Raw genomic sequence first — 16,513 nt, forward strand, 5'->3', positions numbered from 1 at the left:
ATTTCCAATTATTGGCTTTGCTTTCCAATAAGATCATTATTAGAGAGGTTTATCTAGCTTTAAAGCCTTTGTGCAGCACTATGCTGCATGCTGATTATTAGAAGTTTTTTTTAAAAAGAACAAAAAGGTTCCTGGGCTATAAACTTAAGTTATAAACTTAAGACCTAATGAAATGATCTAGCTACATGCAGGTTTGCAAAGAAAATGCTCACACACCCTAATGATAATAGCACTAATAGAGCCAATATATAGTGTACATATTAATCCTTAGATTATGACTCTTAATCCGGGTACTAAAGAGTTTACATGTCCCACAGTAGTTTGGCCCTCTGCACAGAAGCTGGTTAAAGAATACCTATTACCAATGAAAATATGTCCAAACTCTTGCTTAAATGCCTTTTACAAATAGTAAAAGGAATATTAAAGTATTTTATAATATCCAGTTGCTCCATTAACTCAATCATACTGTGATTGTTTTTTAGACTCTTTTCAAGTTCAAACACGTATGGCTTGCTCTTCAAGCCTTTCAAGTTGAGACTTATATGAAAAACAATGCCAAGCAAGAAGTTTAAATAAAACATAAAGCATTCACAGAAATGATTACAGGAGTTCAAGTTGATTGTAATATCTTCCTCATCAACACATCAAGTATAAAGCTTAAAAATTCTAATTGAATTTATAGTTTATATTTTGTTGTTATTTCTTCTTGACCCATGGATTACTTGAAAGTGTATATATTAATTTTCAAATATACAGGTTTGTTCTAGTTACTGTTTTGTTATTGATTTCTATATTAATTGCACTATAAGCACAGAACATAATTCCTGAAATTTGTTGAAAACTTACTTTAGAGTGTAGGTTATAGTCACTTTTTATAAAGAAATGTATTTTATAGTTATATAATATAGTATTTTAGGAGGTCAAAATTGTTAAATTGAGTCTTTAAACTTTATGATTTTTTAATTTGCCTATTCCATCAATTATGGAAAGAGTGTATTATTATCTAGTGTGATACTTGTTTCTTTGTAGTTATTTCAAAGTTTGCATTGTATATTTTGAGAATATGTTATTAGGCGGATATAAATTAAAAAGTTACTATCTTCCTAGTGAACTGAACCATTTATCATAATGAAATAATCATTTTATATCTATAGCCTTAAAACCTATATTTGATATTAATATGGCTAATTTTGGTTAGTATTTTCATAAGAAATCTTTTTCTCAATCTTTTGATTTCAACATTTCATATACCTATGTTTTAGAGGTCGACAGTCGAATTTTTTAAAAAATCCAGACTGATTATCTTTTAACTGTAACATCTAGCCATTTAGATTTAATGTAATTACAAATAATTTGAGTTTAAATCTACCATATTATTTTATATTTCCATTTGTTTCAGCTACTCCATGCTTATTTCTCTCCTTTTTGAGCCTTTTATTGAATTATTATTTTTTTAAAAAACCTATCCTCTATTCTCTCTTTTAGTTTGGAAGTTATACTTTATGTTTCTATTCTTTTAGTGGTTCCCCTAAAAATTATAACATTCTTACAGTTAACTAATCAATATGTAAAGAGCACTCAATATCTTTATCCTACTTCTCAATACAGGGTGGGTATCCCTTATCCAAAATGCTTGGGACCAGAAGTGTTTTGGATTTCAGATTATTTTGGATGTTAGAATATTTGTACATAAAAGTACCTAATGAGGTATCTTGGAGGTAGGACTCAAGCCTAAACATGAAATTCATTTATGTTTCACACATAATTTATATACATAGACTAAAGGTAATTTTATACAATATTTTTAAAAATTTTGTGTATGAAACAAAGTTTATATACACTGAAACCATCAGAAAGCAAAGGTGTCACTATCTCAAGCCACCAAAGTGGACAATCTGTAGTTGTCTGGCATCACCATTATTCCTGACTGAATTTATATGCTACCAATAAACAATTGTTTTCTTAAGCTTATTCACACATAAGTACTTCACAGTAAAAAGTATGACATATCATTAATATAGTGAAAAAATGTGTTCAGAATAACAAACAGCATAGTACATCACCTGAATACCTGTATCAGCTGTTAAACAACAGCAGCACACACATAACAGAGGGCTTCCCATTCCTACCTATGACTCTGTGTTTTGATTAAAAGGTTACTGTACAATGTAGAATAACCCCCTTGCAGATGCTGAATAAACTAGGTGTTGTGCACCTGAGTTTTAACTGTGACCCATAATATGAGGTCAGGTGTGGAATTTTCCACTTGTGGCATAATGTCAGCACTCAAAAACTTTTGGATTTTGGAGTATTTTAGGTTTCAGATTCGGGATATTCAACAAAGGGCTTAGAATACATTGCTGTAATTATTCTCTTCCCAGTTTATATATTATTGTCATATATTTTAATTCTTTTATTTTATCCCAGCACAACATATTATTTCAAATTGTCAATGTCTGCTTAGATTTAGCCACATATTTGCAGTTGTGTGACCTGTGTTTCTTGAATTCTTGTTCTTTTGTTTTTGTTCTGAGACAGAGTCTTGCTCTGTTGCCCGGCCTGGAGTGCCATGGCGTTAGCCTAGCTCACAGCAACCTCAAACTCATGGGCTCAAGCGATTCCTGCCTCAGCCTCCTGAGTAGCTGAAACTACAGATGTGTGCCACCATGCCTGGCTATTTTTTTCTATTTTTAGTAGAGACAGGTCTCACTGTTGCTCTGGCTGATCTCAAACTCCTGACCTCAAGCGACCCTCCCACCTTGGCCTCCCAGAGTGGTAGGATAACAGACGTGAGCCACCACACCCAGCCAAATTCCCGATCTTCTAATGAATATTTTCTTTCTGCCTAAATTCCATGTTTTAGAATTTTCTTTAGCAAGGGCCTGCTGGTAACAAAGTTAGTTGTCTGGAAAAATCTTTATTTTTGTCCTCATTCTTGAAAGATATATTCACTGGACATATAGTTATAGGGTGGTAGTTATTTTCTTTCATCATGTGGAAAATATTGTTGAACTATCTTCTGGCTTCCATTGTTGCTGTTTGTTTTTGTGGTAAGGTTGTTTTACAGAAGGTAATTTGCTCTGATGGCTAAGACTGGTCCCCTTTTTGTGACCAGTTTTTTTGTGTAAAACTTACAGAGGCACTCACTTTTAGGGTGACATTTTTTAGCATTACACTGAGAGTGAAGTCTCCTTAAGAATGAGGCACCTATTGCCAATTTATGAAGATACTCTGGTTTTTGCAAGTGCCAAGTTTGCACTTGCATGACTCCAGGAGTTAGTGGCTCCTCAAATTTTGCACTGTAGTTGCCTTTCTTGCTTCACCCTAGTCCTGGCCCTGCTGTGCATTCTGTTGTGGGTCTTTTAATTTTTTGTTTTTGTTTGTTTCCTATTCTTAGAGTGAAGTTTCTTAGTACTGGACGTTTGGAGGGGTTCTGTCATAGTTTCGATAAATCTGTTCAAATACTCTAGATATATTCCTCTTCCTCATGCGGTAAAGGGTGAGCTAATCAGTGCTTCTTTCAAATTTATCATCAGAAATGTACCCTAAAGTGGTCCTGCCAATACACAGCAATAGCACTCAGTATGCCCAGACACAAATGGAGGTAAAGAACTTTCTAGGAGGCTTTCAGGTGTAAAAGCTGAAAAGGGTGTTAGCTTTGTGGTTTGAATTTGCTGCTGGGATCAGAAGGGCTGCTGTAAATTACTTTGATTTTGGTTTACCCTGCTTACCCTATAGTTTGCATTACCCTGTTTACTCTATAGTTTCTGTAGTCTACTCAAGTTCAAAAACATCCAAAAACTTTTGGTCTTTCCTAGAACTTTATAGAAAGAAGCAACAACATGAGTGAAGGCTTCAGTTATTTAGCTAGGACTTGAGAAATGGACAGCATTTCTACTTTTAGAGATGGTGCAATTGGACAGTAGTATCACTGTCAATCATTGGAGCTCCACCAATCATGATCTTTGAAGGAACTCTTCTCTACTAGACCAGGCTCATTTCATCATGGACTGTATCATGGGGCTCTTCTCTATTGTTAGGGACAGGTGTAGGTAGGCAGTGTTAACCACAAGAAAAGAGGAGGGGAGCAAAAATGAGGAGGCCAATAAGCATTTAGAATCTAACCCGCAATGGCAAAAACTTGCGGTTAAGGACTTTTCACAGCCAGGATCATGCTCAGAAAATAGGAGCTCACGTCCAAAGGTGACCTTTACTCCACCAACATATATTAGCATAGTAAAAATCATATCCACTAGAGCCATGACAGTTTACAAATGCCATGGCAACCCCTGGAAGTTACCCTACAAGGTTAAAATTTGGGAGGGCCCTTAGTTCTAAAAACTCTCCACCCTTTTACCAAGAAAGTAATGAATATTCTGCCCACCATTTAGCATATCATAAGGCATAGACATAAAAGCAGAAGTGTGGTAAAACCTCAGGGTCTTCTCTACTCTCAGAGATAGAACCGTTTCCCCTCAGGAAACGTTCCTTTGCTTTCTATTTTTGTACAAAATAGCCTGCAATGAAAGCTGCCTGTTGGAAGTGTTGTCTATCATCACTCCCTCACACCACCTGGCTTGTGATTATTCCAAGCCAGGAGCCAAAGAACTGGGGCAACAGTTCTAAAAAAAAATCAACCCTGACATCTATGCAATCACAAAAGTGTAAGTTTAATTTACTTTAATTCTTTTTAAGTTGTCTTTTAATTCTGTTGCCTGGGCTAGAGTGCAGTGGCATCATCATAGCTTACTGCAACCTCAACTCCTGGGCTCCAGTGATTCTCCTTCCTCAGCCTCCCCAGTGGCTGGGACTATAGGCACTTGCCACCATACCTGGCTAACTTTTAAATTTTTTACAGAGATGGGGTATTACTATTGCTCAGGCTGGTCTTAAACTCCTGGCCTCAAGCTATCCTCCTGCCTTAGACTCCGAAAGTGCTAGGATTACAGGCATGAACCACCATGCCTGGCCTACTTTAATTTACTGTCATTGACAGTTGGGTGTTTATATTGTGATTTTTTATGGAATTAGGTATATAGTGTTTAATAACATACTTTAGCAGATGTATCTGGCAACAATTTCATTTATATTCCTAAGCTCTTTCTTATAACTTGAATGGCATTTTATACTAAGTTGTATGAATTATATCTAGGAGTTAGCATATTCAGAGTTACATATTTATTAACTTATATTCATTATCAGTGAATGGTAGTCAGCCACCATTGGGCCTAACTCATTTTATTTTATTGGATGGTTACGTGTTTAATGTTGGGTTACTTCTCTGAACATTGGTCTTTCTTCCTAAATTGTTTCAAAAATTATTGTGGTTTTCTCATTTTACTGATGCAGAAATCAATGGTCTGAAGTGTTAAGTTTATGTGTTTTTATGATGCTGAAGGGCACTTACTTGCCTTGGGGGCAGTCTGAACTTTATTTTGCAATATAAGTACATGCTTATTATTACTTTGTTTAAATTCTAGTTTTGTTTTTTTTTTTCATGAATTTTCTTAAAAATAAGTAGTTTCAGGTGACAGGTGGGGAAATTAATAATCTAGTTGAGCAATTATTTTATGATAGTGAATGCTCTTGCATCTCTGCAATCAGCTGTCATTGAGTGCAGTTTGGCATTTTGTTATACAAAAAGTTGTGGTTTAATATTCTTTTATCATTCAACTAAAACTTGGGCCTGGTTTTGTTCAAAAACTTTATTTAAATCACTGTCTCCTTTTCAACTTACAAATAAGAAAAACAATTGGGCTAGAAGCAATTTTTAAGCATCAAAACTCTTTAATAATTTTAATGGAAATATTTTGATGTAGAATACATTTTCCTGCTTTCTTAAATAGAATATTATTAATATATACTAAACATAATATACTCTTTCATGTTGACTCAAGGTTGCCAAAATGGTCAATTATTTTACTAAGCTTTAATACTGCAAAGTCTTCAGGAACTACTGGGATATATAGGCCTATTCCTGTGATGAGTAAGGCCCATACTGCTGTGCTTTCTTGGCTGCCATTTATCATTTTTTATTACTGTCGGTATGCCACTGATTCTAATCTACTGCCTTATCTCATACATAATTGTGTAGTTAGTGATTTCCAATTTCTTTTCTTTTTTTTTTTTTGACTTGGCAATGGTCCACATTTTTTCTTTTTTTTTTTTTTTTTTTTTCTTGAGACAGAGTCTCACTCTGTTGCCCAGGCTAGAGTGAGTGCCATGGCGTTAGCCTAGCTCACAGCACCCTCAAACTCCTGAGCTCAAGCGATCCTCCTGTCTCAGCCTCCCGAGTAGCTGGGACTACAGGCATGCGCCACCATGCCCGGCTAATTTTTTTTTTTTCTATATATATTTTTAGCTGTCCATATAATTTCTTTCTATTTTTAGTAGAGGTGGGGTCTCGCTCTTGCTCAGGCTGGTCTCAAACTCCTGAGCTCAAACGATCCGCCCACCTCGGCCTCCCAGAGTGCTAGGATTACAGGCGTGAGCCACCGCGCCCGGCCAGTCCACATTTTTTCAAATGAAATCTTACCTGAACTCAAATATATAAAATGAATGAACTGAACTCAAATATATAAAATGAATGAATGTGGCTTTGTGCTGTGGAAGTAGGAGAGGGGGTCCAGAGCCTTGTTGCCAAGCCGCCATATCTGGTCTCCAGTGTAGAACACCGAGTCATCTAATGGAACCCCAGATCACCACCAAACAGTTTCATACACAGGTTTAGCATAACAGTGAAATCCTCTATTCTGAGGGATAATTATTATCAGAAAATACTATCTTGTGTGTGTATATATATATATATATACACAGAAGGCAACAAAAACCAGATACATGATCTTATTACTCACCTCTATTAGTATAACAAACAAAAACAGAAGTACAAGGTTTGAAAATTCAAATATAGGAAGTTTAAAAAGTGAAAACTGCCTTCCCCAATGTTCTGCATACCTTCCATCCTACCAAAACCCTTTTCCTCAAAGGTAACCACTATTAATTTACTTGTGATTATTTCTGCAATGTATATGAGCATTTATGTATGTGTGCACATGTGTATATGTGTGAATAAGGTTTTTTATACATACAGAAGGGGTCATACTATACTTTACAATGCACTTTATTTCATTTAATAATATATCAGCAGTTTTTTGTTTTGTTTTATTTTTTTAAGAAATGAGGTTTCAAACAACCCTAGGCTCAAACAATCCTCTTGCCTCAGCCTCCTGAGTAGCTGGGACTACAGGTATGTGCCACGGCACCTGGCTGTCTTTTTTAACAATAATTTTTCAGTTGGGTTTCACTGGTATGTTATCCAAACTAACTTCCAGATCAGCAAAAGGCTACTGTGGATATGACTATGTTTCTACTGTCTGTGTCTAAGCATAAAGAGGCACTTCCCAAGAGAAGAATGATAGTAAAATGCTCAGCCTTTCCCATGAACATCATTTACTCTACAATGTATCTGCAATGGAACACTTACCACAAAATAATATACAAAATAGCTATTCCTATAGCTATTACATACTTCATTGTAAGAAAGCTTTATATTGATCATATAAACAATATTTCTACGGAAAATGTATTCAGAGTTTCAACCTGAAACCAGAAATATCTGTCTAGAGATAGCATAGCACAGTGAGAAAAGTGTGTTTTACATGCAAAAGACCTGAATTTTAATCCTGGCACTGTCACTACTAGTTTGATCACTTTGAACAAATTACTTAAATAAGGTTTAGTTTATCATATGTAAAACAGATACACACACACACACTTTCTCTTTCTCTCTCTCTCTGTGGATCAAATGAGGTAACAGAACATTGCCTGGCACACGCTATGTACTAAGTTCCTTTCCTTTCCCCTACAGAGGGATTAGGAATTCTTAATTAGCTTCAAACTCCTGATGAACTAAAGAGGAATGGTGTAGGGAGCCAGCAATGAAGGACTAGAGATTAAATGAGACAAGGGATAGGTTTAGGGATTCTTTATGGTCAGAATGGATAAGGGACATAAATAGCTTCTGGATTCTGGCTAGTGTTCTAGTCACTGTCTTTATTTTTGCTCTCATGAGTATTGGAATTGTCCATTTCCTTTGCTTTATATTTCTACCTCATCTGCCCCCTTCATTTAGAGTCTCCATCCCCTTTCTTTAGCCAACCACAAGATAGAATTTGGTCCTAGTTTCCCCCTTTAAAGTCATAGGGTTAAAAAAAAAAAAAAAAAAAAAAACCTGATCTAAAACAAACACTTGGAGATAGAGTACTATAGGAATGGCAGAATGAGGACCTCAGTGAACTCCCTTCTCCCTCTAAAATAACAAAAATACAGGCAGACAAATAAAATCAACTACATCAGAACTCTGGCATTTAACAAAAGGCACAGAATGAACTAAGAAATTATCTATCCATGCGTAACTACTGAACTTCAATGTCCTTGAGAAAAACAGCAGTCCAAGCACCTAAGGTGGAATATGGTCCCAATATTATACAATTAATGAAAATGTCAGGTTCTAATCCTCCCTCTACTGTCAGGGGGTAGGGAACCTGTGACCTTTCCTTTATCCTTCTGAGATCAAGTTAGTCTTATTTTTACCACAACTATCTATGAGAATTAAATAATCTAATATGGTAACAACAACAATACTGCATTCCATGAGTAGGTGGGCAAAAGTTATTTACCTCAAAAAACTTGCTAAAACCAACATTTCTACCTTACACTGGAAGATAACATATTATCTGCAATCAAATCATTTAATAGCTTTAGACTTTTGTTCCAACGCAGTGTTTTACCTTTCCATGTAGTTATTACATATTAAAATTTCTAAGAAAGAGTGACAATGAAGCCAAAACTATAACTTGACATAAATCAAAATGCCAACATTGAAATTCTCAACAAAGCATTTCTCTTCACTGAGCCTTAATCTTTCTAGTACATTTGTCAAGAATGATTTCTATTCCTTCCTCTTTATTACTATAAGCTGTCTCTCATGCCTAGTTGCTTTAGAGCATCCTTTCTTCAAAGCACCAATGCCTTTCTTCCTCTGATTTCAAAATAGCATTTTAAAAACAAATCTTGCCCCAAGCCTTCCAATCCATACTGTATTGTAAATTTATGGGCTCAAAAACATATATACAGTGTTGTCATATAATAGATTTACTAGGATTTTACTTTTAAATCATCAAAAGTAGCTAACAATAACTTTTCTTAACTTGAATTCAATTGCACGGGGGAAGAAGAGCCAATATTAATACATTTCATTATGAATAAAATCCTACCTTAGGAGAAGTAGACAGATCTTTTCCTGCAGAAACAACTGCGTTTCCATTTACTCCTCCTGTCTTTGGTGAGAAGACTGGTGGGGCTGGGGCCTTTCTTTTCACTCTCCTTTCAGTTTCCAGTTCTTGAATGGGATTTATGAAATTATTTGGAGGAGGAGTTGGTTTAGGTTCATAAAAAGGATTTGATCTAAATGAAAGAATTATTATTGTTAAATGTCTCTCAAAAATAGTTTATTTCCAACTAAAATAATAAAACATGTAGTGAAACTATAATTTTTTTTTATCAAATAAAACCCAAACCAGTAATAACCTACCATTTGGAAGCAATGACTGTCAATCTTTTAGTCCGTTTCTATCCAAATTTAAATAAAGTTCTTCTTTTAAAAAGTATTTTTAAATTTTTTAAAAATACAAGGTCACACTTGAATTATTATATATAAAGCCTTAGGAAAATGTTAAATATTAAAAACAGTAACTGCAATATATTTTCCACACCAAAGGAAAAGGAAATAAGATGTGGAAATGTTGATTTGTTTTCTTTTTTATGCTCTACTCCATTTTTTTTCTTGTATTCCATCCTTTCTTCCATGTTAAATTCTGTTCTCATTACGGAACATCTTTTAGTGGTTCATTCAGCAAGGTTCTGCTAATAGTAAGTTCTCCCAGACTTTGAAAATGTCTTTATTTCAGCTTCACACTTAAATGATAGTTTAGTTGGGTACAAAATTCTAGTTGTCAGCTATTTTGTCTCAAGGCTTTGAAGATATTAGCCTAGTGCCAGCCTAATTTTGTTCCTTTGTAAGTCATCTTTTCTCTGTGGTTGCTGTTAAGATCTCATTATTTTTGGTTTTGAACAATTTTACTATGATTTGGATTTCCTTTAACTTATCCTGTTTCAGACTCCCTTTATTTCCTGAGTCTGAAGATTCATGTGTTTCATCAGTTTAGAAAAATTATCATCCATTATTTTTTTAATGGCCTCTTCTCTATTTTCTCTCTTCTCTTCTTTAGAAAATCTTGTTAGATGTATGTTGAACTACCCACTTGTCATGTTTCCTAACCCCTCCTTCGTATCTTTACAAATCCTTATTCCTCCTGTGCTAAGATAATTCTCTCACATTTCTGATCCAGTTCACTTTTTCTCTCTTCCTCTGGGTCTAAAGTTCAATTCTCCATAAACTTTTAATTTCAATAAGCATATTTCTTCATGTGTCTGTATGTATGGTACCTCAAGTTCAAAGATTTGAGTTATTAATCATTTTAACATATTTATTTTATAGTCTCTATCTGATAAATCTATTATTTGAAGTTCTTGCATGTGTAATCCTGCTGTTTCTTTTGTCTCCAGACTCTTTCTCTTGGTAGCTGTTTCCTTGTGTGTTTTGTAATTCTAGATTTTTGAGTTCAGGGCTTAATCTGAGAAATCCGGTATAGTCTGAGCTAGGAGTGTCTCTCTTCAGAGCGTTTTATGCTTGCATTTGCCAAGTATGTAAGGAGCAACTTTATATGTTTCTTTCTTGGTTTAGGAGTTCCCAGACCATCCTGTCAAAATAATGTCAAATCCACATGAGGGAGGGCCTGTGCTTATAAATTCTCAGAGAAGAATTTTTCCCCCTGCCTAAGGTCTAGGCCCAAGCAGAAAAACTTCTTTGTTAACTTTATGGGTAGATGGATTTTTTTTTTCCTAGTGATCCTTTAACATAAGTAGAGTTGGCTCTCTGCACTTGTGGGTTCTGCATCCGTAGATTCCAACCAACTGTAGATTGCAAATACTTGAGGGGAAAAAAATGGATGGTTGCATCTGTATTAAACATGTACAGACTTTTTCCTTGTCATTATTCACTGAACAATATAGTGTAACAACTATTTACATAGTATTTACCTCATATTAAATATTATAAGAAATCTAGAGATGATTTAAAGTATACAGGAGGATATGCATGGGTTATATGCAAATACTATACCATTTTATAGAAGGGACTTGAGTATCCATGGATTTTGATATGGGGAAGGGTCCTGGAACCAATCTCCCAGAGATACCAAGAGACAACTGTATCTGGTGTATGTGATAATTATTCTTCCTGTTGCACAGTGATAAACCATTATTCTAGTTCGTTTCCTAGAGTCTTACATCCTGTGTGGATAGTAACAACAGAACCTCTGAATCTACAGAGCTAAGGACCTGACCACCCAAATATTGAGATTATACCAAGGGAATACTATCTAGTCATGTAAGGTCTATACTTACGATAGCCCTCTCTTTCAATTGTGCATGTTGTTTGAATTACGACAGTACAAAATTCACTTAGAACCAATAAGTAATTATCCACACATCTGCCTAAGGATTTATAGAAAGATCACATGAGGCTCTGGATACCAAGTGTATCTAGATCAGAGTGCGTAAATATATCATACTTGTGATGTCATTCTGACTCTTGTTTCATAGCAATAATTAATATCATGTGACTCCTTCCCATTGAGCTAGGATGCAGCCTCAGAATCTCCTTCAACTTAGTGCTTAGGGTAGTTTCTTTTGACTAAGTGAAGTTGGCACATTCATAGAAACTTATTTGCTGTTCTTCATCTTCCTATGATCCTGCATTTAACAGAAAAAGAAGCCAGGCATGGTGGCACACACCTGTAGTCCCAGCTACTCAGGAAGCTGAGGCAGGAGGATCACTTGAGCCCAGGAGTTAGAGGTTGCAGTGAGCTATGATGATGTCACTGTGCTCTAGCCTGGGAGATAGAGTGAGACCTCGTCTCAAACAACAACAAAAACCAAAACAAAAAGAAAAGAAAAGGAACAGGAAATATACAAATTTTTTAAAATTAGCTTTTCAAACCAAAATATTCATGCCTAGTAACCAAGCTTTCCTTGAAGTATTTACAGTCCCATGTTCTAACTTAGTTGTTCAGAAAAAGCTGAACATGCTTTCTGAAAAGAGGTAGAAAAGCTATAACATTCAGTCTAGAATGGAGAACTTACCAATAACATTACTAATTAAAATTTATTAAGTATTTATATTATACAAGACACTGTTTAAATGCTTCATATATATTAACTCATTTAATCCTTAAAACAACTTTGTTTACCATGCTAATCAACAGCCTTGTTTAGCTGTTTTTCAAATTCCAAAAGTATTTCAAAGGGAGGCAAAAATAAAGAAATGGGATAAAAACAAAATTTAAAACCCCAAAAGCTAGAAAAGAAAAAAAAAAAAAAGCTTTGTTTCAGAATTTGTTTGAAGTGAGCTGAACAGACTCACTTTTTTTCTTTTCTTTTCTTTTTTTTTTGGAGACAGAGTCTCACTCTTTTGCCCTGGCTAGAGTGCCGTGGAGTCAGCCTAGCTCACAGCAACCTCAAACTCCTGGGCTTAAGCAATCCTTCTGCCTCAGCCTCCCAAGTCGCTGGGACTACAGGCATGTGCCACCATGCCTGGCTAATTTTTTCTATATATTTTTAGTTGTCCAGATAATTTCTTTCTATTTTTTAGTAGAGACAGGGTCTCGCTCTTGCTCAGGCTGGTCTCAAACTCCTGACCTCAAGCGATCCTCCCACCTCGGCCTCCCAGAGTGCTAGGATTACAGGTGTGAGCCACTGTGTCCAGCCAGACTCACATTTCTAACTGAATTTAGTTCAGCTATATAAATTATTTAGGGATATTAATATTTTAAATAATTATTCCTGATTAAATCTCTCTATAACAGCTACTATAATAATCATTAATTTGTTGTATGGCTACTTTTTTTTTTAAACCCAGTTATGTTAGAGGTTGGATTATTTATATTACAAAAGGTTGCTGTGCTTAACAGGAAAAAATAACAGAACTCCTTTAAACAGGCAATTCTTGAGTGAACTTCGTATAAGTTTGAATTTACAAAACTCAGTTTGCACACAACTTTCATAAAACGTTACTAGTATGTACAGCAAGGTATTTCCATATTGCCCTTTTTCTTCATGCCTCTCTGCCTGCTTGTAACCACTTATGCCTTCTTCTGGCCACTTCAATATTAGTGTTCCTTGTATAGGGAACGTAAACACAAGTAGAAAAGCTCAGATCAATTGATTTCCATGTTACTCCATGGAAATATAAGCAAAATAGACATTTTCTTGAATCAATTAGAGCTGTGTTTCTCAATCTTTTTTACATTATGACAGGTATTGAAAATGAAATTTGTATGACATTCTAGAGTAAACAAAGGAAGCTGCTTGAAACTGGAGGTGCCAGGGACTCCAGCTACCCTGGCATGCTGGGCCAACAGTAGTAGTATTATGAAAATCAGTATCTCCACACACCTGTAATTCACCTCTGAGAAAACATGGTGCTGGGCACCACCATGGCTTAGGTATCAAATCAGAATAAGGACGAGGAGCCTTTACCTCTAAGGGTTTTTCCCTTAAGAGACAGACAGGGTCCTGCCCTGTCACGTAGGCTGGAGTGCAGTGGTGCAATCATAGCTAACTGCAGCTTCACACCCAACTAATTAAAAAATATATATTTTTAGAGATGGGGTCTCACTATGTTGCTCAGGCTGTTCTTGAATTCCTGGCTTCAAGTGATCCTCCCACCTCAGTTTCCCAAGTAGCCAGGATTACAGGCACACACCATTACGCCCGGCATTTCTAAGTGTTTTGAATGATCTTTCCACCTTCTAGATCAGAGATCTCTAACTTAAAGTGAATTTACTACTCTTTAAGAATAAACAGGAAATATTTCCGTTTACGTGAAATGCCCAGAATAGTCAAATCCAGAGTGACAGAAAGTAGATTAGTGGTAGCTAGAAGATGGAGGCAGGGAGGAATTGGGACTAACTGCTAATAGGTATGGGGTTTCTTTTGTTCTAATGTTCTGGTATTAGATAATGGTGATGGTAGTACAACATTAGTGAACATACTAAAAACCACTAAAGTGTTTATTTTAAAATGTATAATTTTATGTCATGTGAAGTATATGTCAATTTTTAAAAAGTGCTATAGAAAAAGGAATGAACAAGAACAGTGCCTGAATTATGTGAACACTTATCCCTTTCTCTACAATGACAGGTTATATACTTGCTAATTAATACATTTTACTTTTTTTTAAAAATAAGGCTACAGTGGTCAGTGTTGGTGGGTGGTGCAGCAAGGGACTGGTGATAAGCTGTCAGGAAATTCTACTGTTATGGAATGGAAGAATGTCATGACAAGTGTTCAGCACCCTTAAACTGGAATTTTTTGTTTGATTTTTTTAGAGACGGCATGTTGCCCAGGCTAGAGGTGATCTCCTGGGCTCAACCAATCCACCCGCCTGAACCTCCCAAATAGCCAGGACTATAGGTGTGTGCCTCCCTGCCCGCCTAGCTAAGTTTTTTATTTTTTGTAGAGATGGGGTCTTGCTTTGCTGCCCATGCTGGTCTGGAACTCCTGGCTTCAAATGATCCTCCCACCTTGGCTGGGATTATAGGTATGAGCCACCATGCCTGGCATGTTTTAAATATAAATAAATACAAATAATGAAAAATTATTTAAGGAATTAGCATAATTTCTACATTCTGTTGATCATCTATGATTTGAACAATCTGTTTCAGGACTTTCTACATCACTCTAAACAAGAATCATTTTTATCCCTGTACTGTATACTGGAGTAATTATCAGTTATATTAGTAAATCATTGTAAATTGAAAATTCAATTATATTAAAAGTGGAAAATTGGGCAGAATAATTTTAAATGACATATTTATTGTTTAGAAAACAATTCATCCAGGAAAATGAATTACACAAAGAAAAACCAAAGTTCATTAGAAACAGGATTAACTTAAACATATTGGAAAAATAACACAGCATGAAGCAATGGTATAGTGAAATATGTAGTCTTTTCCTCTCACCTAGATATCTATGTTTCTTTGGAAAATCAACTGAAATTTATTAAAATGGGCATGTAGCTTCCCTGATAAAATTCAATGAAAGGTTTCCTTGTGAAACTGACACACAACCATACCAGAAAAGATTGCATGCTGGGCCTTAAAAGTCACTTCATAAATGTTCTGAAAATAATATTATTGCATTGTCAGTTTTCACTTGTTACGTAAACTAGAATAGCTGAATTATCCCCCTCCCCAAACCTAAGAAAACTGAGAAACCCACAAAGTTCCTAAGTGTCAAGTATGAGTACTAAAAAGCAGTGAAGGGTGTAGACTTTCTCTTGGTGCTGATGGATACACTGTGGCACAAAAGGTTGTTTTACATACCAAAGGATTCAGTACTCTTTCTGTGATAGTTTAATGTTGGCATATACAGGAAGAGTTTGGTAATGGAAGATGAGTCATATAGGTTTTTCACTTGATGAAAGGTCATAAGTTTATTACTGAAGTAAGAACAAATTTTAGATTTCTGCTACTGACATTGGACCTATAGATTTTTGGAAAGAAAAGATGAGAAATATCAAACAAGTAATTAATACAGAGTTCTTCATGGACTTGCATATTACCTGATATGCAATCTTTAGAACTTGTGTGTATATTCCATCCAAAAAAAAAAAGCTGGAGTATTTATAGGCTCCCTATGGTAACCCCAGATGATTGAGCAATTTAGAATGCTCTTTATTCATGGGAAACTTATAAAGACTGACTTTCATGTGGAAGAAGAAAGGTCAAAAGGAAACACCCAGTGATTCTGATTTTAGTTTTTATTAAGGCATTTTAAAAGTTTAAGCAAACATTAGATGTCTCTTTAATTTGTTCATAGGAGAGTAGGGTGTGTGTCTGTGTTGTGTAATATTCATGCATGTTGAGATGACTGAATGCCAGTACTTAAAGTTTACATTTACATTCAAATACTCTAGGTGTGTGGCTATTACTCAGCACCTACACCACCCATGAGAAGTTTTATTTTGATCACACATTAGCTATTTCAAAGAAAACAAATATAATAACTTTAGCAAGTTGGGCCAATTTTTCAATCCCTATATACTTGTTAATTAGTATTGAGATCTCAACCTGGGTTTGGAATCAGATGATTATGATGATGTAATTCTAAGTACGTATAGAGGTTAGAACTTTTTAAGGTTTTATCAAAACCTTGCAATACCCAGGAAACATGTAGCACATGTTGAAAATTGGGAAAAGGTTAATAAATGCAATTCCAGAGCAACAGAAAACCAGTCAACTCCCTCACTCTTTCAAACAAAAGTCTCAAAATATTTGAAGTTGGTCATTATAGTTCTCTTAAATCATCTCTTTTCTAAGTGAGTAGTTCC

The 16,513-nt window shown here is 35.4% G+C and overlaps 1 protein-coding gene across 13 annotated transcripts in view; it reads right to left on the minus strand.

The window, feature by feature from the left end:
• Window positions 1-16,513, minus strand: part of EHBP1 (EH domain binding protein 1) — a 322,545-nt gene that overhangs the window by 141,923 nt on the left and 164,109 nt on the right. For all 13 annotated transcript variants that reach the window (XM_069494642.1, XM_069494650.1, XM_069494641.1 and 10 more), the window contains one exon: window positions 9,276-9,465. In XM_069494642.1, the coding sequence (XP_069350743.1) occupies window positions 9,276-9,465 (190 nt within the window). The remainder of the gene's footprint in view (window positions 1-9,275; window positions 9,466-16,513) is intronic.

This window comes from Eulemur rufifrons, chromosome 19 (assembly GCF_041146395.1).
Source record: "Eulemur rufifrons isolate Redbay chromosome 19, OSU_ERuf_1, whole genome shotgun sequence".
Lineage (NCBI taxonomy): Eukaryota > Metazoa > Chordata > Mammalia > Primates > Lemuridae > Eulemur > Eulemur rufifrons.